The sequence below is a fragment of the Balaenoptera musculus genome, chromosome 2 (genome assembly GCF_009873245.2).
Source record: "Balaenoptera musculus isolate JJ_BM4_2016_0621 chromosome 2, mBalMus1.pri.v3, whole genome shotgun sequence".
NCBI lineage: Eukaryota > Metazoa > Chordata > Mammalia > Artiodactyla > Balaenopteridae > Balaenoptera > Balaenoptera musculus.
This window is the reverse complement of record NC_045786.1, coordinates 162,823,929-162,850,787: the sequence shown is the minus strand read 5'-3', so window position 1 is coordinate 162,850,787 and position 26,859 is coordinate 162,823,929. Positions and strand designations below refer to the sequence as shown.

At 38.6% G+C, this 26,859-nt stretch overlaps 1 protein-coding gene across 1 annotated transcript in view; it reads left to right on the top strand.

The window, feature by feature from the left end:
• RPS6KA5 (ribosomal protein S6 kinase A5) overlaps positions 1–26,859 on the top strand; it is a 185,993-nt gene that overhangs the window by 74,802 nt on the left and 84,332 nt on the right. The window contains 1 exon segment of the mRNA XM_036843627.1: positions 7,007–7,225. Within this exon segment, the coding sequence (XP_036699522.1) occupies positions 7,007–7,225 (219 nt within the window).

Genomic DNA, 26,859 nt, shown 5'->3' with positions numbered 1-26,859 from the left:
TGTAGCTGTGGCAGGTCACAAAGCAGTGGCCAGTTACAGATGTCACCATGTTAAGACATTTTCCTTTTCTGCAGTGGTGGCAGCTAAGTTTCCTGAGCTCACTTTCACCAGGGAGTGTTGTCAGGAATCATATTTAATACCCAAATTAAAGGTGATTACTTCATGAAAGCCCGTTGTTCCTTCTCCAAAGGGAAAGAGTGGGTGAGCTATATAGCTCTGTACTGCGGATTTGCACTGTTAGTTTCTTTTCCTAAAGACCCACCTTCAACTTTAGATCAGAGTTGTCAGCTGAGAAGAGGGTATTTGGCTGTATGCTACAGAACTCTTTCTTTGTTTGCTATCTTGTTTATTTTTTTATGCATTCAACATTATTTGAGTTTCTACAGTGTGCCAGCTCTAGAATTTGCTAATGATACAAAGTGAGTAAAACTGGACATAGTCCCTGGTTTTGTGGAATTTACAGTCCTGTGGAAGCTACACAATGAGGCAATCACACAAATAAATGAAAACTCATGTTTCTGACAATTTCTATGACAGGGTGTTATGAGAGTATAAAATTAGAGGAACTGTGCTAGTCTGGAAAGTCAGGAAAGGCTGTATGTCTGAAGGAGTGAGAAAATGAGATGGTGAGAAGGTGGAGAGAGGTAGGTAGAAGCCAGATAATTTAGGTTATATTAAGGATTCTCTTTATCTTAAGAGTAATGGGAAATCAAGTATTTTGAGCCAGAAGGGTTATATTTTTATCAACAATTTAGATGACAACACAAAAGTTATGTTTACCAGATTGAGGATGAAAGCAAGCTGAGAGGCAGAGCTAGTATGGTTGGTGGTCAAGTCACTCTTTAACAAGATTCTGATTTAACAAGTCAGACAGAGAAAGGGAAATATCGTATGATATTGCTTATATGCGGAATCTAAAAAGAAATGATACAGATGAACTTATTTACAAAACAGAAACAGACTCACAGACTTAGAAAACGAACTTATGGTTACCAGGGGAAGGGTTGGGGGAAGGGATAGGTAGGGGGTTTGGGATTAAGATGTACACACTGCTATACTTCAAATGGATAACCGACAAGGACCTACTGTATAGCACAGAGAACTCTGCTCAATATTATGTAACAACCTAAATGGGAAAAGAATTTGAAAAAGAATAGATACGTGTATATGTATAACTGAATGACTTTGCTATACACCTGAAACTATTGTTAATCAACTCTACCCCAATATGAAATAAAAAGTTAAAGAAAAAAATTCCCTTATTCTGGAAGGGTGAGAGAGGGATGAATCCCAGCAGCATTGAATATGATCCTTTAGTTAGTGGAGTCTCCCTCATATGACATGACTGGTACTTGTGGCTAATCAGAAAAGTTGGTTAAAGTGGAATATCATTTTAAAAGGATATATACATGTACTTTGGGCATACTACTTTTCACTTAAAATATATAAATATATATTCACTTTGCGTGTAGGCACAAGACTCTTTGAGAGTAAGTTCTTAAACAATGGTTTGTTTTGCATAAACCGCACTTGTAATGCATCATCTAAAATTAAGTTTCCAATTCTTTAAAGTGGAGTGAGAACCAGACACACTTGAAGTGATCTGGATACAGAATCCTTTTAGATTTTCACAATTTTTTCCCCTAGCCTTTTATAGTTGTTTCATCCACACCTGATTTTTCAGCAGTTCTTTTTTCTTAAGTGTCTTGCCTTTATGTAGTTCTTTCAAAGCTTTTAACCTCATTTTTCTCTTTTCTTTCACATTTACATTTCAGTGGCTTATGTAATATGTAGTTAAATTATATAAGAATAACGTATACAACAGGCACACACAAGTGAGGCAGCGAGTGTCAGTGACTGGTGTGAAGCAGACAGCTGAATGGCGTGGGCACAGCAGTGCACGTGTGAACTGGTTATAGGCATCAGTGTGCAGTGCACAACCGGTGGGGGGGTACCAGTTAGTGTTGGGCGTTGTCTAAGTGGAAGTCGCCAAGAGAGCTTCTGCCATCCTGTTTTTAAAGCCGTAGTTTGAGTACAGCAGTTTATGCTGCAAGGTTGGAATGCACCCAAAGTGTGGCATGGCTGGTTAAGCAGAGTGTACAATGTATAGAGTTGTGAGCAGCATTAATAAAAGTCTGAGTGACAGAAGACAGGGATCTCACGGTGGTGGAGCATTTGGATCCCAATGGGAGCAGCGTGTCCCGGATAAGCGCTCCACTGAAGGAATTAATCAAGAGGCCTTCTAGTTCTTAACCCTTTTCTCCAGAATAATGCATGTAAACATAGACAGATTTTCCTTGCATTTAATTATATGGCATTGTAAATTGATTGCTTTTATAGACAGGCTGTAAAAATACTTTTTTAACAAATTGATCTCATCATTTTCATGCCAAGATAAAGGCTACTTCCTAAAATTTTTTTTAATGAATTCAGACTTTGCAAATAAAGTGAAAAAAATCAGTTTAATTATGCTCAAAATAAGTTTAAGCAAGAAGGCTGCTTTTGTTTAGCTTGAAAAAGTAGTTGATATTGTGCAGTGGCTTATGATGTGACAGCATGAATGTCATCTTGTTTTAAAACCATCAGTCCGTTTTAATTTTTCTGTTATGACAACACGTGCTTAAAAACCTGATTCATAATGATCATTGTGGCCAATGGAATAAGAGTCACACCTGTGGAAAAGCAAGCTGAGACCTGGTCCAAGGAACTAGACATTTCCCCTTGACACTGCGTTTAGTTCATTTTACATGATTTCCTTTATCATCAAACCACTGAGACCATTGGCAACATTGTGCTGTGTCAGGTAGACTAGGATTCTAAATCCACATTTCAGTTTGAACAGAAATGACCTTTGTAAGGTATCTGTAGTTTGCCCCCCAACCTATGGAATTCTCCCCCCAGCTTTGGAAAAGCTTACATGGTTGTCTGGATCCAGTCCTCTCTTTGAAACGGCTGCTATAACCTGCGGCTGTAAGAGCACACAGGTTATCGGTAACATCCAGAACAGTGTCTGTCGGGCCTTGAATTGAAAGATTTACCTCATTCATATGGTCGTAGGTGTCTGTCAAGCTAAGTCAGGAATTAATCCTTCTTGTCATTTATTTTTAGAGTTTACTTTCCCTCAGTCTAAGAAGTAGAAATTCTACCTCAAGTCCCATCAAGCGCTGCTAGCCTTGTCCTCTGGGAAACCAGTGAACTCCATGCCTTCTTCTGCTCACATTTCTTGACAGAGTATCTTGGAAAGGCCCTGGCTCTGGAGAACTTGATAAGATCAGAGCAGTACACAAGGCTTCTGTGAAGATTGCTGGGAGTGCATCTGAAGCCATTGCACGTTGATGCTGAAATTAGAGTTATGCTGAAGCCTGAAGCTTAGTCTCTTCACCTAAGCAGCAAATCCCAGCTGTATTGCTAAACATCCATTTTAGGGGCTCCATCTGAGCAGGAAGTACTATTGTTTACCTTTTTCGGCCAAAAGAGTTTCCACCTTTGGTAGCTTTTGCAGTTTCCAAAAGATGCTTTCAAAATAGGAATTCTTTAACAACATCAGCACACAGTGAACGAAAGCCAGGAGTTGGCTTCACAACAAGGTAGTCATTCATCTCATTACAGACTAAAAGGAAATAATATTGCCACCAAGTTCAGTTGCAGTGGCCCCTCTTAAAATATTGGAAAACATGTAGGCGGTTCTAGACTGGATGGCACTCTTCAACAGAAGGACTCCTTCACTTTCTCCCTCTGTACTAATCTGCAAACCAGCTCAGTCAGAGAAGGTGGCTTCTTCAAGGTCTCTCCAGCAGTGAATGTGTTTTCTTCCCCTTTTGCAATGTGATAAGCAGCCTTATGGGTGCTTCAAAAAACAACGCTGTTTGGAGGCAAACTCTGTTTCATTAAGCAGCCTACTTGTAAGTAAGATCCTGTTTATCTGAAATATCTGTTGCTTGGAACATTGTGAGGCACTCCTTGAAGTTTATTGTTGTAAGCATCTATTGGCATGTACCATGTGATAGAAGTACCATAGCTTTAGTTAATCATGGAAATTATAAAAGTAAAATCAAAAGATTTGTGAGCTTCATCATACTTTTTCCCCCGGCATTTTACTGATAGATAAATATAATGGTAAAGGCAAAATATGTAGTCTTTAGCTCATATTATTGGAAAACTTCTGGATATCATCACATGGCAGGAGGATGACTGTTTATTATTTGACCGTACAGTGTATAACGTGGCATTAAGGATGATTTTATATTATTTTCCCACATACATTAACGTCCTTTGCTACCTCACATTTATTTGGAGTGATATATGACATTTTTAAGGTAATAGGAAAGAAATCAAAGAAAAAGTATTTACAAACGCACGGAACACATATAGGGCACCTCCTAGTGGTACAAAGTCTTAAAGTCATTTACTTTTAGATTGGTTTAGGGAATAAGAACATTTTGCTTGGATGAGATGGCATAATAGTATTTTTAAATATTTTAAAAATTATCTTAGAAAAGAAGAGTAATATTATTTTTTGTAAGTCCAGAAGGTATAGAAGGGCTAACGGATGAATATTGTAGAAAGGCCTGTTTCCACTCAAGGTAAGGCATATTTTTTGAATATTTAGATCGCCCCATCAATAAAATGGGTGACTTTATGAAACCTCCTCTAGTTGGAAGTAGTAGAAATGTATCTATTCCACCATTAGAACACCTACCTAACCTGTATTGTGACTTCTTTTTAATGTCTGGTTCCTAATTTCTTTGCCTATGAGGTCATTCACCTTAGGAAGGCAGCTAGCTGGAGCACTGCTCCGAGTGTGGGCTCAGGAGTCAGGCCACATGGGCAAGTATGACCTTGGGCAAGGGACCCAGCTCCTTTACGCTCCAGTTCCTTCATCTGTAAAGTGGAGGTCATCCTCCTCACCTCCTCGTAGGGATGTGAGAAGAATCAAATGAAGTAATCCAACTCTAAAGTGCCTGACAGGTACTCAGCTGTTAGATGCTAACACCCTGTGGTCCATCTGCCACATGGGTCAGCACCTGGACTGAAAGACACACGTGAGCGCTGGGAAGAAGCTCTTAGCCATCTTTCCGTGATGTTGTAGAAAGATTTTCTTTGTTGGAGAAGATAGATGGATAACATAATTTCTAAGGACCACAGCACTCTGGAGATAGGAATCTCAGAACAGGAATCTAGAGCAGGTGCCGTGTGTGTAGGGAACACAAAAGCCCTGTACTTAGAGAGGACTTGACTTTCTTCTGGGTTTATATAGTGCCTTACTCCATGGAAGGTACAGTACTCTTCTTTAGAATATTCTCTAGCTTCATTTCACTGCTTTTGAATAGATTAACTTTTTTCATTTGTATACTTTAGGTTAATTTGATAGGTTCTAAAAGTTGTCATTTTCTTTTTTGGTTCACTTCTGCCTTACTAAACTCTCAATCTATAATTGTTTTATTTACAACGAGATAAGATACAAACCTTTTATGAACTTTTTCTGTATCCCAGAATGTGTTCAGCATGTTTATGGTGTTGGTTTTATTAAAATCCAGAACATCCGATTTCTAGTACTGAAGAAGAATCTCTCTTATTTAAAGAAAAAATTCATTTATGGTTAAGCGTGTGGTCCCTGGAATCACACTGCTTTCATCTGAATCAGCTCTGCCACTTTTTACCCAAGTCTTCTGGCCACTTGCTTAAGTATTCTGAATCTGTTTCCTCATCTGCAGAATGGAATTACTGAAAGTACCAACTTCACTGGCTGTTCTGAGGAGTGAGTGAATCACTGTGTGGATATGTTTAGCACGGAGACTGCATCACCAAGTCCTTGAGGAATGTTGTTTCTCTCCCTCCTCAGAAGTACCACCGCCGTTCTTTGCCCATTGTACATACTGGGTCGGCACTCATTTACTTCCTGAAGTACTAAACTGAATAACAGCCAAGATACAAGAGCCCTTGCCTTAAAGCTCTCTTGGTCTAGTGGCTGGATTAGAATAGGGTTTTGTGCTAAATACTGTCGAGGTGTGGGCAGAGTCTATGGAAGCACCAGTCTGGGTCAGAACTCAGACCAACTCCAGAATGGTCTGATGAATGCAGATGGTCTGATTAACTTCAAAAGTGGGACTGGGCTCAGCCATCCCAGGAGGTGTTTGCATTTTGAGAAGAAAAGAGCCTTTGTAACTCGTAGGGATGAATTGGGGGCCTACCCCTTCCCTCTCAGTGTTTTTGCCTGCCTTCCCCTTCCTCCTTCGTCCCACCTCTTCGTGCCCTCTCCCCACTTCCCTAGGGAAATAAACGCGGATACCTGCTGTGGGCACAGTATCCATATGGCCCCAATGCCTCACTTAGGGCAGTGGCACTACACACAGGATTTGCCCAACTGAGCCCTCACTTAGGGAGAATGTGGCGAGGTTGACCCACTAACCTGTGAATTACTGCCCAGAGATGTAAAGGGGCTTCTGTTGGTACTGCTTGCAATTTAGGGTCTTTTAATGTCTTTCACATCTGGAGATCTCTTTTGTTTATATAATGTCAGCTTATGTTGCTTTAGACTTTTTTAATAAGTATAGAGGGGTACTTGAGGTACTTGAATTATATGTGTGTATGAGATTTTTTGTTTTTTGAGATTCTTAAGAACTATTTTCATTTGTTTACAACAGCAGCAAAACCTAGAGGTTTTTATCTGATGTCTAAAATGTCCTAGTTGCTCCAGAATTGGATTGTGGTTAATTGACCATAATAACAGCTAGTTTTCTACAGCTAAAAATACTGAGGAGAGAATAACAGTAAAAGAGTGAAAGCATAACTTTGTCAGCAGTGATTAGATATGTAAATATTGAGGGCTAGACCTAGAAATATGTCTGACATAAAATTGAAGAAATATATCAAAGAACTATTGGAAACAGCACTAAGGATACTTTTTCATTCAAAGAGTGTTCTTTTGTGCATTGTAACTTTCGACTTGCACTAAATTACCACTCTGCCTGTGTAGCCTTTTAACTCTTTTTCTTTTCATTTTCAGCTTATGGAAAAGTGTTTCTGGTTCGTAAAATAAGTGGTCATGATGCTGGAAAGCTGTATGCCATGAAAGTTTTGAAAAAGGCAACAATAGTTCAAAAGGCCAAAACCACCGAACACACGAGGACAGAACGACAGGTCTTGGAGCACATCAGGCAGTCGCCGTTTTTGGTGACCTTGCACTACGCTTTCCAGACAGAAACCAAGCTTCATCTCATTTTAGGTAAGTGCCAGTTGTCATCAGACTTTTGACTTTTTACGAAAACTTGGGTCTTGTGCCGTCACGCACTCAAAAGGCAGCATACTTCAGACTTAGAAGAAATGAAATCTTTTGACTTTCATTCCTCTCTCAGCGGTGGCATTTCCTTGAACATCATGAATTGCTCTGGATTTGGGACCTCCCATCCTGAAGGAATTTGCGTACTTCTCTTCCACACTCCTTTATTAATCTTAAAACACTGGAGTCATTTGGGTGGCTGCTTCCCTGGGTGGTGTCTTCCATTCAAATGTGCTGAGCTGAGTGGGAAAGTGGGCCACAATTCTTAGGAACGTACACGTTTGGGCCAACAAGGGGATATTTATGGAAATCAGTAATTAGGAAAAAGAAAAAAGAAAAGATTTCTATTCTTAGAGATGCTTTGCCTTTCTGGTGATAAACCTGCTTTTCATGGAGGTACCCACTAATCAGTCAACCCTTTGCTCACTCCCGTTTCTACCCACAGACACTTTCTGAATCTTTTCCTTTCCCAGAGTTGGACCGTTGTATACGGACTTTGGAAATGTCCTCTGTGCATATTGCCAGATTTCTTTGCAAAAAGTTGTACCATTTTCTATTCCTACATGGCAGTATTTCTAGTATTATACTCTTCCATCATAGAATATTTCTTCTGTTATAGTTTTAGTCCCATTCTTTTGAGAATTTGCACTTATGTATTATAATCCCCTGTTATTGATCTCTTCTGTGGATTAGATGAGGTAGAATTTCACATAGTGCTCTGTAAGCATTAGCTATTTCTTGAGTGCCTTCAGTGTGCCAGCACCACACTAGGTGTTACCCACAGTATCACTGACCCCTACAACACTGCCAGAGTCCTCTCATTAGAGATGTTGAAGGTTCTGGAAGCTGCATTTCCTGCAGTCACGTATCTTGTATAAGCTTGAGAATAAAGATTGGAACTCAGATCTGACTCATTTCAAAGTCTGCCCAACAGTGCTCCTGTTTTCTTTGATTACTAGTGGTATTTGGCAACTTTAGTGAATGCTCTCAGTTTGAAATTTGTACTTTTATTAGTGATGCCTAAAATTGCATTCACTTTTTGAGTCATGAAGTTACACTTCAGGCCTATCTTGCAGTGCTTACCATCAACTAACCATCCCAAATCTTTCATACACATAGGCCACAGTCTCTCCCGTCCTGTCAGAGTCTCCACTAATGTTATCATCTGCCTGTTGTTTCAGGCCTTCATTCTGCCCCCGTGTGTATCTGCTCAGCTATGTTATTTACTGATTTTTAAATATAATTCCTTCTGTATTTTTACCCAGTAGGTTGTAGGGGACATAAGATCGTAGTAGCCAGAAGCAGTAAGAACCCAAACTCCTGGCCTCTGCATCACCACACCACAGCTTCTCTCTCTTCTCTCTTTTTTCTGTTCTCTGACCATAACTGGATTCAATCTTTTAAAAATTGTTTATTGTAATAGTATAGTTTATAAATCATACTGGGTTGGCCAAAAGGTTCGGTGAATACGTTGTTCAGTAAAGTTCTTGGTGAAAATAAAAAATGTGTCTTTCATTTTTACTTAAAAACTGAAGGAGCCTTTTGGCCAGCCTGATATTTTTAACTTAAAAGTAGATGAGTGAAATATGTTGGATCTGATTAAAAAACAAATAGTCCTTGATAATGTTGCTTTTTTTGTTGTTGGCTCTTCATTACTTTTGCTCTTTGTCAGTGGCCCACAAATAAATAAATACAAACCAAGATAAGAAAACCCATCTCTTGTGCCAGCTCACGAGTAGAATGTAGACAGTGAACTCGTTCCATCATATGGCAGTGCATTTTGAAAGCATGCCCTGTACCTCCTCTCCTCGTGGATATGTTTACTGTCATTCTCTTTGTGCATGTTTGTAGTTGTTATTTGACTTTTTTTTTTTTTTTTTTTTGCCATACCGCGTGGCATGTGGAATCTTAGTTCCCCGACCAGGGATTGAACCCGTGCTCTCCGCAGTGGAAGTGCAGAGTCTTAACCACCACTGGACCGCCAGGGAAGTCCCTATTTGACTTTAAAGACAAAACTTTTCAGAAATCTTGAACAGGACATTATTATAAACTGTTTTTATGGCTCCATTATTTGTTTGCAGTGCTTAGAACTCACGCTAGGTCAGTTCTCCAAGTACTGTCTCAGTCTGCTAGGGCCGCCATAACAAAATATCACAGACTGGGTGGCTTAAACAACAGAAGTTTCTTTTTTCTCAGTTCTGGCACCTGGAAGTCCAAAATCAAGGTGCCAGCAGGGTTGGTTTCCTCTGAGGGCCATAAGGAAAAGGTCTGTCCCAGGCCTCTCTCCTCTGCTTGCAGAGGGCCCCCCGCTTGCTGCCTTTGCACATGCTCCTCCCTCTGTACATTCACACCCCTGGTGTCCCTTTTTGTGTTCAAATTTTCTCTTGTAAGGACAGGAATCAGACTGGATTAGAGCCTATCCTAATGGCCTCATTTTAATAACTTAATTATCTCTTCAAAGGCCTTGACTCCAAATACAGTCACATTCTGAGGTGTTGGGGGTTAGGATTTCAATATATGAATTTGGGGGAGACAGTTTCAGCCCATAACTGTCTTTAAAGGCTTATTGATTAACTTACTTTATCTAGTTTTTGGGTACTGTTAGAGGTTAATAGCAAGAATTTACAAGTCAAGCTTTTCAGGGGTCCAGCTGACCTTCTGCTCTGATGAATAAGTAAACACTATAGACCTTTTTAAAAACATTATTTTTTTTTTTTTAAACATTATATTTTTAACAACTTCCTTATTACTACAAAAGCATATATATGCATATAGAAGCTATAGGAAAACAAAAATAAGAAGAGAAAACATATATTTTCACTACCCAGAGTTTACCTCATTATACATGTTTTTCTCTGTTATTACCTAGTATATCCTTCTAGATCTTTTTGTCTGTGTGTCTGCATGCATGTATGTTTTATCAAAGTGAAATTGTCCTGTACATAGGATTTGTAACCAGCTTTATTTTTTTGAATTTTATTTTATTTATTTTTTTATACAGTAGGTTCTTATTAGTCATCCATTTTATACACATCAGTGTATACATGTCAATCCCAATCGCCCAATTCATCACACCACCACCCGCACCACCCGCCACTTTCCCCCCTTGGTGTCCATACGTTTGTTCTCTACATCTGTGTCTCTATTTCTGCCCTGCAAACCAGTTCATCTGTACCATTTTTCTAGGTTCCACATATATGTGTTAATATACAATATTTGTTTTTCTCTTTCTGCCTTACTTCACTCTGTATGACAGTCTCTAGATTCATCCACGTCTCTACAAATGACCCAATTTCGTTCCTTTTTATGGCTGAGTAATATTCCATTGTATATATGTACCACATCTTCTTTATCCATTTGTCTGTCAATGCGCATTTAGGTTGCTTCCGTGACCTGGCTATTGTAAATAGCGCAGCAGTGAACATTGGGGTGCATGTGTCTTTCTGAATTATGGTTTTCTCTGGGTAGGGTATATGCCCAGTAGTGGGATTACTGGATCATATGGTAATTCTATTTTTAGTTTTTTAAGGAACCTCCATACTGTTCTCCATAGTGGCTGTATCAATTTACATTCCCACCAACAGTGCTTTTCTCCACACCCTCTCCAGCATTTGTTGTTTGTAGATTTTCCGATGATACCCATTCTAACTGGTGTGAGGTGATACCTCATTGTAGTTTTGATTCGCATTTCTCTAATAATTAGTGATGTTGAGCAGCTTTTCATGTGCTTCTTGGCCATCTGTATGTCCTCTTTGGAGAAATGTCTATTTAGGTCTTCTGCCCATTTTTTGATTGGGTTGTTTGTTTTTTTAATATTGAGCTGCATGAGCTGTTTATATATTTTGGAGATTAATCCTATGTCCGTTGATTCGTTTGCAAATATTTTTTCCCATTCTGAGAGCTGTCTTAGTCTTGTTTATAGTTTCCTTTGCTTTGCAAAAGCTTTTAAGTTTCATTAGATCCCATTTGTTTATTTTTGTTTTTATTTCCATTACTCTAGGAGGTGGATCAAAAAAGATCTTTCTGTGATTTATGTCAAAGAGTGTTCTTCCTATGTTTTCCTCTAAGAGTTTTATAGTGTCCGGTCTTACATTTAGGTCTCTAATCCATTTTGAGTTTATTTTTGTGTATGGTGTTAGGGAGTGTTCTAATTACATTCTTTTACATGTAGCTGTCCAGTTTTCCCAGCACCACTTATTGAAGAGACTGTCTTTTCTCCATTGTATATCCTTGCCTCCTTTGTCATAGATTAGTTGACCATAGGTATGTGGGTTTATCTCTGGGCTTTCTATCCTGTTCCATTGATCTATATGTCTGTTTTTGTGCCAGTGCCATATTGTCTTGATTACTGTAGCTTTGTAGTATAGTCTGAAGTCAGGCAGTCTGATTCTTCTAGCTCCGTTTTTTCCCCTCAAGTCTGCTTTGGCTATTTGGGGTCTTTTGTGTCTCCATACAAATTTTAAGATTTTTTGTTCTAGTTCTGTAAAAAATGCCATTGGTAATTTGATAGGGATTGCATTGAATCTGTAGATTGCTTTGGGTAGTATAGTCATTTTCACAATATTGATTCTTCCAATCCAAGAACATGGTATATGTCTCCATCTGTTGGTATCATCTTTAATTTCTTTCAACAGTGTCTTATAGTTTTCTGCATACAGGTCTTTTGTCTCCCTAGGTAGGTTTATTCCTAGGTATTTTATTCTTTTTTGTTGCAGTGGTAAATGAGAGTGTTTCCTTAATTTCTCTTTTAGATTTTTCATCATTAGTGTACAGGAATGCAAGAGATTTCTGTGCATTAATTTTGTATCCTGCAACTTTACCAAATTCATTGATTAGCTCTAGTAGTTTTCTGGTAGCATCTTTAGGATTCTCTATGTATAGTATCATGTCATCTGCAAACAGTGACAGTTTTACTTCTTCTTTTCCAATCTGTATTCCTTTTATTTCTTTTTCTTCTCTGATTGCCATGGCTAGGACTTCCAAAACTATGTTGAATAATAGTGGCAAGAGTGGACATCCTTGTCTTGTTCCCGATCTTAGAGGAAATGCTTTCAGTTTTTCACCATTGAGAATGATGTTTGCTGTGGGTTTGTCATATATGGCCTTTATTATGTTGAGGTAGTTTCCCTCCATGCCCACTTTCTGGCGAGTTTTTATCATAAATCGGTGTTGAATTTTGTCAAAAGCTTTTTCTGCATCTAAAACCAGATGATCATATGGTTTTTCTTCTTCAATTTGTTAATATGGTGTATCACATTGATTGATTTGCATATATTGAAGAATCTTTGCATCCCTGGGATAAATCCCACTTGATCATAGTGTATGATCCTTTTAATGTGTTGTTGGATTCTGTTTGCTAGTATTTTGTTGAGGATTTTTGCATCTATATTCATCAGTGATATTGGTCTGTAATTTTCTTGTTTTGTAGTATCTTTGTCTGGTTTTGGTATCAGGGTCATGGTGGCCTCATAGAATGAGTATGGGAGTGTTCCTTCCTCTGCAATTTTTTGGAAGAGTTTGAGAAGGATGGGTGTTAGCTCTTCTCTAAATGTTTGATAGAATTCACCTGTGAAGCCATCTGGTCCTGGACTATTGTTTGTTGGAAGATTTTTAATCACAGTTTCAATTTCATTACTTGTGATTGGTCTGTTCATATTTTCTATTTCTTCCTGGTTCAGTCTTGGAAGGTTATACCTTTCCAAGAATTTGTCCGTTTCTTCCAGGTTGTCCATTTTATTGGCATAGAGTTGCTTGTAGTAGTCTCTCAGGATGCTTTGTATTTCTGCGGTGTCTGTTGTAACTTCTCCTTTTTCATTTCAATTTTATTGATTTGTGTCTTCTCCCTCTTTTTCTTGATGAGTCTGGCTAATGGTTTATCAATTTTGTTTATCTTCTCAAAGAACCAGCTTTTAGTTTTATTGATCTTTGCTATTGTTTTCTTTGTTTCTATTTCATTTATTTCTGCTCTGATCTTTATGATTTCTTTCCTTCTGCTAACTTTGGGTTTTGTTTGCTCTTCTTTCTCTAGTTCCTTTAGGTGTAAGGTTAGATTGTTTATTTGAGATTTTTCTTGTTTCTTGAGGTAGACTTGTATAGCTGTAAACTTCCCTCTTAGAACTGCTTTTGCTGCATCCCATAGGTTTTGGATCGTCGTGTTTTCATTGTCATTTGTCTCTAGGTAATTTTTGATTTCCTCTTTGATTTCTTCAGTGATCTCTTGGGTATTTAGTAACGTATTGTTTAGCCTCCGTGTGTTTGTGTTTTTTACATTTTTTTCCCCGTAATTGATTTCTAATCTCATAGCATTGTGGTCAGAAAAGATGCTTGATATGATTTCAATTTTCTTAAATTTACTGAGGCTTGATTTGTGACCCAAGATGTGATCTACCCTGGAGAACGTTCTGTGCGCACTTGAGAAGAATGTGTAATCTGCTGTTTTTGGATGGAATGTCCTATAAATATGAATTAAATCTATCTGGTCTATTGTGTCATTTAAAGCTTGTGTTTCCTTGTTAATTTTCTGTTTGAATGATCTGTCCATCGGTGTAAGTGAGGTGTTAAGGTCCCCCACTATTATTGTGTTACTGTCGATTTCCTCTTTTATAGCTGTTAGCAGTTGCCTTATGTATTGAGGTGTTCCTATGTTGGGTGCACATATATTTATAATTGTTATATCTTCTTCTTGGATTGATCCCTTGATCATTATGTAGTGTCCTTCCTTGTCTCTTGTAACATTCTTTATTTTAAAGTCTATTTTATCTGATATGAGTATTACTACTCCAGCTTTCTTTTGATTTCCATTTGCATGGAATATCTTTTTCCATCCCCTCACTTTCAGTCTGAATGTGTCCCTAGGTCTGAAGTGGGTCTCTTGTAGACAGCATACATATGGGTCTTGTTTTTGTATCCATTCAGCAAGCCTGTGTCTTTTGGTTGGAGCATTTAATCCATTCCCGTTTAAGGTAATTATCGATATGCATGGTCCTGTTACCATTTTCTTAATTGTCTTGGGTTTGTTTTTGTAGGTCCTTTTCTTCTCTTGTGTTTCCCACTTAGAGAAGTTCCTTTAGCACTTGTTGTAGAGCTGGTTTGGTGGTGCTGAGTTCTCTTAGCTTTTGCTTGTCTGTAAAGCTTTTGATTTCTCCATCGAATCTGAATGAGATCCTTGCCAGGTAGAGTAATCTTGGTTGTAGATTCTTCCCTTTCATCACTTTAAGTATATCATGCCACTCCCTTCTGGCTTGTAGAGTTTCTGCTGAGCAATCAGCTGTTAACCTTATGGGCGTTCCCTTGTATGTTATTTGTTGTTTTTCCCTTGCTGCTTTCAATAATTTTTCTTTGTCTTTAATTTTTGCCAATTTGATTACTATGTATCTCGGCATGTTTCTCCTCGGGTTTATCCTGTATGGGACTCTCTGCACTTCCTGGACTTGGGTGGCTATTTCCTTTCCCATGTTAGGGAAGTTTTCGACTGTAGTCTCTTCAAATATTTTCTCGGGTCCTTTCTCTCTCTCTTCTCCTTCTGGGACCCCTATAATGTGAATGTTGTTGCATTTAATGTTGTCCCAGAGGTCTGTTAGGCTGTCTTCATTTCTTTTCATTCTTTTTTCTTTATTCTGTTCCGCAGCAGTGAATTCCACCATTCTGTCTTGCAGGTCACTTATCCGTTCTTCTGCCTCAGTTATTCTGCTATTGATTCTTTCTAGTGTATTTTTCATTTCAGTTATTGTGTTGTTCATCTCTGTTTGTTTGTTCTTTAATTCTTCTAGATCTTTGTTAAACATTTCTTGCATCTTCTGAATCTTTGCCTCCATTCTTTTTCCGTGGTCCTGGATCATCTTTGCTCTCATTATTCTGAATTCTTTTTCTGTAAGGTTGCCTATCTCCACTTCATTTAGTTGTTTTTCTGGGGTTTTATCTTGTTCCTTCATGTGGTACATAGCCCTCTGCCTTTTCATCTTGTCTGTCTTTCTGTGAATGTGGTTTTTGTTCCACAGGCTGCAGGATTGTAGTTCTTCTTGCTGCTCTGTAACCAGCTTTTTTTGTTGTTTTCTTTCAGTTAATGATGTCCACCTTTCCTGGTTAATAAATTTTCATTTCATTTAATATTCAGTGATACACATTTACTGCTGCATAATGAACCACTCTAAAATTTCATTGCTTAAGCAATGATTTATTTTCTCATGATTCTCTGGGTTGGCTGGGCAGATCGCTCATGGTTCTATGGGTTGGCTGGCTTGCTCATGTGGCTATAAGCTGGAGAGCTGGCTGGGCTTGAGAGCTAATGTGGTTTCATTCTTGTGTCTGAAAGTTGGTGCTGCTGTTGGTTGGGGCACCTCTTTTCTTCTTCACGTGGCCTCTCATCCTCCCAGTGCAGTAGTAGATCAGCTTCTTCATATCATGGCAGTCTCAGGGCAGCTCATGAAGACAGCCAGGAAGGCAAACATAGAGGCTGCAAGGCCTTACGAGGCCAGGCTCTGGAACTTACATAGCTTCACTTCTTTTTTTTTTTGAGGCATGAATATGACAAATTTTTTATTTCAAAGTCTCAAATTTTGACCAGCATAGCACCACTGACACAGGTGCCCTGATAGAACTTTATGATTTGGTCACCAGAAATGATTATGCCAAGGTATAATTAAGGCTAACTGATCAAAATCCGGGTACGCAATACCAGTTAAAGTTCAGGTAGAAACTACCAATTGTAGGAACCCTGGGACTGGTTTTCCAGGGAACCTCTGAATTATTTTTTAAGGCCACAGCATGTATGAGGACACTGGCCCACAGGCTTGCTTCTCACATGTAGAAACTGATTGACTAAGAGGTAGATGAGAGATTCCAGATTCCACTTAGCAGTGGAGAGGCAGGGCTCCAGCTTCTGTGTCAGAGGCCCCAAAGCAAGTCCACCTGAGCTGGAGCTCAGGTAAGGGGGCAACTTCCTGGCACCTCCTCCTCAAGGTGGAAGGGGAGGAGGGCTGCCACTCCTCTCTTGGTACCACCGATTCCTCTTCCCCAGCCAGGCAGGGCCTCTCTCGTTCTCCACGCTGACCCACCTGCCTCCCAGGGTTAATCTCACAAGTCACTTGTCCCCACAGAGGGGTGGATGTGGAGCCTCCTCATATCAAGTCAGAACATGACTGCTAACAATTCACCACACACAGCTGAACTTCACGGGTGAGCCCATAGCCTCCAACCATCTCCCCCACATCTGCTGAAAGGAGAGGAATCGGAGGTTTCCCTTTTGGTTTTCCTCCCTGGGAATCAGTTCATAGGAGATACTAAGCAATGAACATTATGAGTTTATCCACAGACAGATGTGTAACTGCACACACTGGATTAAGAGGAGAAAACACACACTGATTACCTTTCTAACACAAGAACTGAAGGATTTGGGTCAATTATGCACAATGGCTTGTGTCTCTAAAAAAGCTGTATGAAAAATGAACTCATGTTCATGCATGAATTAAACCGACTTCATGAGCTCTATAGAGACACATTAACCTGTGCTGTTTCCCTGGAAGCTCGTGAGCCAGGGCTCAGCCTAACAGGTACTGCCAAAAGCCCCTATGAGCCTCACTTCTAACATGAGACCAACCCAGATTTAGTGACTAGGGAAATAGACTTCGCTTCTTTTCACGTTTTTTTTTAAGATTTTTTAAAAATGAATTTATTTATTTAATTTATTTATTTTTGGCTGCATTGGGTCTTCGTTGCTGCACACGGGCTTTCTCTAGTTGCGGTGAGCAGGGGCCCCTCTTCATTGCAGTGCGCAGGCTTCTCATTGCGGTGGCTTCTCTTATTGTGGAGCATGGGCTCTAGGCACGCGGGCTTCAGTAGTTGTGGCACGCAGGCTTCAGTAGTTGTGGCACACGGGCTCTAGGCGTGCGGGCTTCAGTAGTTGTGGCACACAGGCTCAGTAGTCATGCCTTGTGGGCTCTAGAGCGCAGGCTCAGTAGTTGTGGCGCACAGGCTTAGTTGCTCCGTGGCATGTGGGATCTTCCCGGACCAGGGCTCGAACCTGTGTCCCCTGCATTGGCAGACGGATTCTTAACCACTGAGTCACCAGGGAAGCCCCTAAGATTTTCTTAATTGAAGTATAATGGACATACAACATTATATTAGTTTCAGGTGAACAACGTAATGAATTGATACCTGTATATATTGCAGAATGAGCCCCACAGTAAGTCTCATTAACATCCGTCACACACAGTTACAGAACTTTTTTGGTTGTGATGAGAACTTTGAAGGTTTACTCTCTTAGGGCCTCTCACATATGCAGTCGAGTAGTATTAACTGTAGTCGCCATGCTGTACATTACATCCCCATAACTTATTTATTTTAGAGATAGAAGTTTATACCTTTTCACTCCCTGCACCCATTTTGCCCATCCCCCCAACCCCTCACCTCTGTCAGCCACCAATCTGTTCTCTAGCTATGAGCTTGATTTGTTTGTTTCTTTGTTTTAGATTCCACGTAAAGTGAGATCATATGGTATTTGTCTTTCTCTGTCCGACTTATCTCACTTAGCATAATGCCCTCAAGGTTCATCCATAGTGTCATAAATGGCAAGATTTCATTCTACTTTATGGCTGAATGATATTCCATTTTACATATATATAGAAATACACACGTGCACACACACACAGCATTTTCTTTATTCAGTCATTTATTCATTAATGGACACTTAGGTTGTTTCCATATTTTGCCTATTATATGCTGCAGTGAACATGGGGATGCATATAATTTTTCAAGTTAGTATTTTTGTTTTCTTCAGATAAATACCCAGGAGTGGAATTTCTGGATTATATGGTCGCTCCATTTTTAATTTTTTGAGGAAGCTCCATACTGTTTTCCATAGGGGCTGCACCAGTTTACATTCCCACCAACAGTGCCAAGGGTTCTCTTTTCTCCACACCCTCAATAGACTTCACTTCTTAATGAGGCGACTGAAAAGAATTTGTGGCCATCTACCATACAGGTTCATATTGACATTTCACTCATTGTCACATAATATCCTTTACAGCTGATTTGTCCAAACCAGGAACACTCACTTGGTTGTTATGTCCTTGAAGTCTCTTAATCTGGAACATTCCCTTTTTTATATCCTTGGTTTATCGGTCTGAAAAAATATCTTGTAGTATCTTTAGGTTATTCCTCTGCTAAATTCCAGTATTTGGGAAATTAGAGCTAAAGTCTTGACAGATTGACATTAAATATTTTAGCTAGAACACACCATAGGTGATGTTGCATATTTCATATTATATCACATCAAGAGGAACCTATTAACTGGTTGTTAGTAATGCTAAGGCAATTACAGAGATGACAGTCTGATCCATTTATAATGGAGTTATGTTTTTTTCCTTAGAAGTGAAAATAATCTCTGTGATGTTTTGACACTTTATGGTTTTAACATTTAACACTTCATAATTCTTTGTTTAAATCAACTGTTTCATCATGAGTTGCAAAATGGTGATTTTTCTAAATCTGTCATTTCTTCTATATTTATTAGTTGTCATTCTTCTGAAGAGTATGGTTTTCTCTCATCTACTGTAATGTTTTGGTTTCCCTGAGATGCAGTTTCTGATGGAAATGCAAGACGCAGTCCCTTTAATTGTCAATATTCAAAGTTAGAAGTTAAAGAGCAAACTCAAATGGTGCTGTATTTCAGGGTCCCTGATAATCAGCTGTCTTCAGTCATAACCAGAGGTAGCCTGCTCTAGGTACTGATACTATTCTGACCTTTCTTTTTTTCACTTAGCAGTGTATCCTAGCGTTTACTCTGTAACAGTTCATAAAGATCTTCCCCATTCTTTTTTATCCCTGCATAAAAAAGAATGGGGAAGATCTTTATCCCTGCATTCCATTCCATTCCATAGCATACTTAACCAGTTCTCTAGGACTGGATCCTTGGGTTGTTTCCAGTCTTTTATTTTGATGATTCAGGGTACAACTTGTACATGTCATTTCCCACTTGCATAGGGAAAAACTGTAGGCTTGATTCCTGGAAGGAGATTGCTTGATGTATATTTTTGCCATCTGTAATTTTGCATATACTTTTCCTTAGGGGTTGTACCATTTTACACTCCCACCAGCATTGTATTAGAGTATCTATTTCTCCACAGAGCATATTCTCAAGCTTCTGGATATTTGCCTGTCTCGTAGATGAGGTGGTGTCTCAGTGTAGAGTTAATCTGCATTTTTTAAGTGAGGTTGAACATCTTTTCATATGTTTAAGGGGGTCATTTGTCTTTTTCTGAGAATTGTCTGTTTGTACCCTTTGCCCATTTTTTCTTCTCAATTTTCTAGGAGCTCTTTGGGAGATTAAACATTTGTGATATACATAGTAAATATTTCCATTTTCCATTTGTCCTGACTTTATGATGTTTTTACCATGTAAAAATTTTAAATTTATGTATAGTAGAATTTATTTAAAAACTATCTTTATGGCTTATGGATTTTAAGTCATAGTTAGAAAGATCTCCTCAACTCCTGTGGTTATAAAGGAGTTCACTGATGTGTTTTTCAGTACTTGGATGGTTTTATTTTTTGCATGGAGAACATCTGTGTGGATGTTTACTCCTCCCAACACCATGGAGTAAAAAGTCCAAGTTTACACTGACTTGAGGTGCTGCCTTTTTCATATTTTAAATTCTCATATATGTTCAGGTCTGCTTACTGACTGACTGACTGACCTGTTTGTTTGGTTGAACCATATGCCATTACCATACTGTTTTAGTTTATCAAAGTTTTACAATAAGTTTTAATACCTGGGCAGGCTACACCCCTTTTATCTTTCATTTCTCTTATTTTTCAGAGCTTTTTGGGGGCCCATCATGTTGGTTTATTTTCAACATGAACTTTAGAATCAAATTGCCTGGTTTTTGGGGGGGGAAACTTGTTAGGGTGTTTTTAGTGCAATTGTTTTATATTTTTTAAAAAATGTAGGGAGAATTGACATTTTTATGATTTGGGTTATTCCTGTTCAAGAACATGGTATGTCTTCTCATATGTTGAACTCTTCCTCTGAGACCTTCAGGAGTTTTTTAAATCATTTTCCTCCTACCCACATTTCTTAAGTTAATCTTAGATATTCAATCATCTGTCACTGTTGTTAGTAGGGTCTTCTTTCCAACCATATCTTCTAGTGGAGAGCTGTTAATTTTTGTACCTTCATTTATCTCTTGCTGTCTTACTGCATTTTCCTACCTTCCCGCGAGTGCTTGTGTCCTGCCCTGTTCTTTCTCAGCCTGCTCACCGCATGCTGTTTGGTGGGTATGGGTTTTCTTAGGCTCTAAGTTTTGCTGAAGGAGTAGGTTGTGGAGGTTTACAGTCATTCTTGCTGTTCTTTAAGATGCTTCGGGAGTAGACTTGGAGATGCAGGTCTAGGCTGCCATCACGCTGCTACCAGGATTCGTGGCTCACTGGGGATTTCTTCACCAGGCTGCTCCTTTGGTATAAACTGCTTCCTTAGCACAGGCTTCTCCACATGATAAGATCATTGTAGTGTTGGTATTACTCTGACAGGTGCCTACCTTTGACATTTGCCAGATACGGAACATAGCATTTCTCTCAGCACTGAGTACGGATGATTGTTTCCCACAGTATTCTTTGTTTAGATGTAATTGCCTTCCACCCATTTGTATTGTTTCTGCTATCCTCTAAATCAGGGGTCAGCGGCAGTGGACTAGATTTTGTCTCTGGACTGTAATTTGTTGACCCCTGAAGTAAATTCATCTGTTATAAGTCACATCTATGTTTTTTTCTTCTAATTCTACATATTAATATCTTTTTAGGCTTTGTTTTAATTTATATCTAATGGCATCATATAGATTTGATGGGTTTTCTCCTTTATATTGTTTTAGCCTTTCCAAATATTATAACATGGAGACCATACCTCTTTTTATCACTTTTTCTGTACCTCTCTCTGCGTGCTTACAACAAGAAATATAAAAATATTTTCATCTATTCTCTCTCTCGCTCTTAAAACTCGTATTCATTTCAACTGTCAGTGGGAAGGAATGCTATGTAGAAAATAATCCGTAAAAAACAATTTTTCTTTTGGTGTCCTCTGATGTCTGTTAGTAGTAATTTTGTCAAAACACCAGCTGATCTCTGACTGTGTAAACTGTTAGATTAATCAGAATTCACAAGACACTAAAGAAGCAAATCACAAAGGTATTTATAAAGGTGATGCCAAGGAGCATTCTCAATAATGAATGCCACCCCTGCCTTGTAGATAGTTCTGTCATCATGAGTCACCCTTTCAACATGAGCTAAAAGGTATTTAAGACATTAAAGTTTCGCTTTCAAGTATTAATTTCATCTCAGAAATTGCACGGGTGAGGATACTTGCTGAGATGGTAACAATTAGAATCGTTCATGATCCATTGCATTCTACAGCATAGAGCAAAACAGACAGTGACTGAAGGAGCTTCCCCACTTTGAAGTAAATATGACTAATTCACAGCACTGATAAATAGATATGTCTTTGTCAGAACTTTGTCATGATTTTGATGCCCTGGAATGCATTCGCAAGAGGTGCCATTCGAATGTTGAGCTAAAACCAGAAAAAAAAGTGAGATGACTCTGGCATGACATTAAAAAGAAATTACCTTCAGGTATGTGTGGTCCATCACATTAAGACTGCACTTGAGACACCAGACAGGGAGGAATCAAGCACGATTTAGGTGGTCTGGAGGAGGAAGAGTAGGTGGAAGTGAGGACCAGAATGTGTGGGATTGATGTACATGAAGTGTCTCCGAAGGAACAGAAAATTTTGTAGGAAAAAAAAAAAAAAGACCAAGGAACAGGGCATGGTTGGGGATGGGTGGGTACTGAAAGATGGGGGAAATATGGGATAATGGCAGTTAGCTCTTTGGAAGCTGCCACTGTAAGAAGAAATATGAAACAGAAGTTCTAAAGAGAATTTGAGATAAAAAGACTAGAGGACGAGAGGTCAGTCAGAACATTACTAGAAAGAAGTAGGTGTTTGGAGAGTGAAAGCGGAACAGAGACTCTTTCTTTGAAAGTAGGAGATGTAGGTTTTAGCCCTTCTTTCTGTCAGTTAACTCAGCTACTTCCTCTCATACCAGCAGATTTCCGTGAGATTGCATGAACAAGACATAGCCTAAAAAGTTGGCCAGATCCTTACATGGTTATCCTTTTGCATCCTCAATGGAAAATAGAGCTATCAGGAAGTTTCTGTAGTTCTCAGTAATACTCTAAGGCTTATGCAACTCAGTATCTCCAGTGGATTTCAGTTTCTCCGTCTGTTAATAGAAGCACGTAAACTACAAACAGTAGAGAGGTTTCTGGGTTCAACATTAAGTCAAGTCAAATGTGTAGAGGTCTTGAGCAGCTGAAACTGTCCTTTACCAACTAACAATGTATGTTTCTTCTCGACAAAGTGAATTCTTGCCGTGTTCTTAATGCTCTAATAGCGTGGCTTCTTAACAGTGATGTTAATAGTGTGAATAGAAAAAATTGTTGCAAATACTTACAGGTGACTTTGAACACCTAATTTTTTTTTTGTTTTGAAATGTAAATTAAATAATATGTACTTTAAAAGTAATAATTTTGATTGAAAGCAGATGCTGTTTGCCCTAATGTTAATCTCATGAGATACATTTTTTCTAGTCTTATTGAGATATAATTGACATGTAACATTATATTTGTTTAAGGTACCCAACATAATGATTTGATATATGTATATATTGTGAAATGATCACTGCAATAAGTTAACATCCTTCACCTCACATAGTTACATTTTTTTTCTTGTGATGAGAACTTTTAAGATCTACTCTCTTAGCAGCTTTCATAATACAGTATCATTAATGATAGCCCCATGAGATATTGTCACAACTATATTAAAAGTTTTGTCTTAGGGAGTTGTTAGAATCCTGGAAATTTTGTGGAGATCTTCAGTTCAAGTTCTTAAAGTTAATTCATTGTTTAAAAAAATAAATTTACTAGTTCAAAGGCTCCTTCTCTCTCCTCCAGTTTCCACCCATCTTCCTATACACACAGAGAGACAGACAGACAGACACACACACACACACATACACACACATACATATGCTATCCTATATCCAAGAAGAAATGTTATTGAGGGTGGGGTAACCTTACAACAACAAAACAAAATCTACTTGCTGTTGTTAAGTATCTGTGTCAATTAAGTGTCATTGAAATGAGACATAAATTACGTCCCTAATATAAAAAAAGTTTGACCTAAATTAATGTCATTCTAGTAAAATAGAGAAAAAGAACTTTTTTCAAAAGGGAACAATAAAGAATCTGGCATTTTAACAGTGTAATTTTAAATTATTTTCTAAAGGACATATTAATGTGTCAAAGTACTAGAATTATTGCACATTGATAGAAGTCTTGAGCATTCTAACTTGTTACTTCTCTAGACATAAACTTCAGCCAAACTTTTGGTGAAGCCTTTTTCCCACAGTCCATGGGCCTAATACTGAGCCACTTAGAAGCATAGGAGTCTTGCAGAACTTGAAAGAAGAGGAATAAATGATGGCTCACCTAAGAGATAATATATGGCTTCAGATTCTTCAAGTTCATTGTGTAGGTTTCTTGGAGGACTCTTGGGATATTGACCCTTTGATACAACAAGTGAACTGCATCAAGATATTGTCAGTTGTAGAACTCTTTATTCATGCTACAAATTCTTGCCTGTTTACTATGTGCCAGGTGCTTGGATAAGAGTAACAAACAACCTAGACAAGATTCTTGTCCTCCGGGCCTTATAATCTAAAAGGGGAACAGACATTAAACAAATTAGTACACGGTTAAGTAATAACCCTTGAAATAAGTAGTTGGAAGGAAATGCAGAGGTTACTAGTGAAAAGACCTAAGTCTATTCTGGGTTATTAGGGAAGACCGTCCAGAGAAGTGACATTTAAAGTGTAACTTAAGAGGAAAAATAGAAATTAGAGGAGCAACAGGAGAGGATAGGAATGAACATTGCAGACACAAGGCTTCACCCAGCGTCTGTGATAGCCTAAAGACAGGAAGGTAAATGGGAATATAGTGTAGTAAAGGCGGGCCATGCAGGGCCTTTAGATTTGAGAGTCAGATGAACTTGGATTTAAATTCCAGCTTCATCACTTAATAACTGTGTGATCTTGAGCAAATTATTTGGTTACAAGCATGATCTACAAGTTATTAGTGTATCCATTAGCCTTTTCTGCATAATAAACTACCCCAAATTAAGTGGCTTTAACACAACCATTGGGGGAGACTCACTTTGGGCTGGACCCACAGGGATGATTCTTGTGCTGTGCTCTTCCTGAAATAGTCTTTCTCTTGGTTTGCAAAGTGCAGCTGAAAAGTCAAGAAACATGAGGACTGCAAAGTATCCATTTACTTTAGTAACATGAGGTTGTTTTAAACCTTAGACTATACTGGTGTTATGGGGGTGGAAGTGGAACAGCCCTGTGTTTAGGAGTGAATAGAGGCTGTGGTAGGCAGAATAACAGCCACCCAAGGATGCTGACATTCTCATCCTCAGAACTTGTGAGCATGTTGGGTTACATGACAAACAAATTAAGGAAATTAAGGTTGCAAATGGAATTAAAGTTGTTAGTCAGCTGACCTTAAAATAGGGAGATTATCCTGGATTCCCTGGGGGGGCCCATAAAAGTGGAAGAGGAAGGCAGAAGAGGAGAGTCAGATGGAGCTATGCCTACAGAAGAGGTTAGAGTGATGCAGTGTGGGAAGTGACTCAGCTGCCACTGCTGGCTTAGAAGATGGAGGAAGAGGCCATGAGCCAAGGAATGTGGGCAGCCTCTTGAAGCTGGAAAAGGCAGGAAACAGACTTTCCCTTAAAACTTCCAGAATAAGTGCAGCTCTGCTGACACCTTGATTTTAGCCCAGTGACACCCACACCAGACTTCTAATCTACAACATAAAATAATAAACTTGTCTTGTTTTAAGCCACCAAATCTGTAGTAATTTGTTACAGCAGCAATAGGAAGTGAATGGAGAGTAAGTAAGGAGAGTCAGATCAGACATGTAGAGCACTCTTATTCTTTTTTTTTTTTTTTAATTTATTTATTTTTATTTTTGTCTGTGTTGGGTCTTCATTTCTGTGTGAGGGCTTTCTCTAGTTGTGGCAAGTGGGGGCCACTCTTCATCGCAGTGCACGGGCCTCTCACTGTCGTGGCCTCTTGTTGCGGAGCACAGGCTCCAGATGCGCAGGCTCAGTAGTTGTGGCTCACGGGCCTAGCCGCTCTGCGGCATGTGGGATCTTCCCAGACCAGGGCTCGAACCCGCGTCTCCTGCATCGGCAGGCAGATTCTCAACCATTGTGCCACCAGGGAAGCCCTGTAGAGCACTCTTTAAAGAACTTTTGCCATGAAAGGAAGAAGAGAAGAGAAGATGGGACATACGGGATTTAGGGAGGATGGTCGTGTTTTAAAGTGGGAGAGATTTTGTGACTTTGAATTTTCACATTATTTGTGTGATTTCTGTGTTATTTTTATGCTTCTTAGAAACACAACATCAGAGTGCTTCATCTGGCACTCTAACTACTGTCACATAAAAATCTTTAAAAGCAATTTATTTGCATTTGAATAAAAACCAGATATCTCTGCAATTTTAAAACATGAGGATTGCACTAAAATATCAGTTATTTAAGAAAATTTCTCTTTTGCTTAATACCAACTAAAACTAATTAGACCCTGTAGTACTTTGTAGAAGTATATATTAAACATTTTTAAGCTTTGAAATTATGCTTACATTGAGAGAATAGGTAAGTCAGGACACCATAAATTTGAATTTTATTTTAAAATCATTATAATTAAACATGTCATTATTTTTCAGTTCTATAAATTGTAACTGATGTCTGTAAATAATAACAGTAGTCAATAGTCATTTTTAAATAAATGCTTACTGCATGTTTGGCCCAAGTTTAACTCTCAATAGCTCATTTAATCACCATGACAATCTTATGTGCAAGTTGGAATTATTTATATTCCTATTTTATGGATATAGAGTATAAGCCATTCTACATATAAAGAAGATCATCTAGCAACTACAACTGAATTGAGATATAATCTTTTTCATATAGGAAGTTCCTTTTAGGTTTAATCAAGGAACCAGTAGTCTATACAAGCATCATATGAGGTATTCCATTTTATGGACTGTAAGTAAATCTCAGTATAATTTTAAGTTGATCAATGTTTTTTCGTAAGAGTCACATTGATGAAATGTGCCTCACAGCTCCTGAGAACATATCATATTTATTCACTTGTTTATTTATAATTATTGTCACAAAGGTGTACTATTGATGGTCTCCTTCTCTTCTTCAGTTATGAACAGAATGAATCTTAAGACTTATTCCGAACCTTTCTAGGAGGGGAAGAGATCAGAATTTAAGAGATATGTTCATCAGGAAATGTGTTCTTGCTATGTTATTACCCGTTGCCTTCTACTTTTCCCCTTCTTTTTTGCTGCCCATTGGTCTATCTGAATAGCAGTTTTTAGCTATTATAATATTTAACGATTTCTTTCTACTTTTACTGTTAATAAACTTGAGGTGAAAAATCTGCCCTAGTTCTCCTATA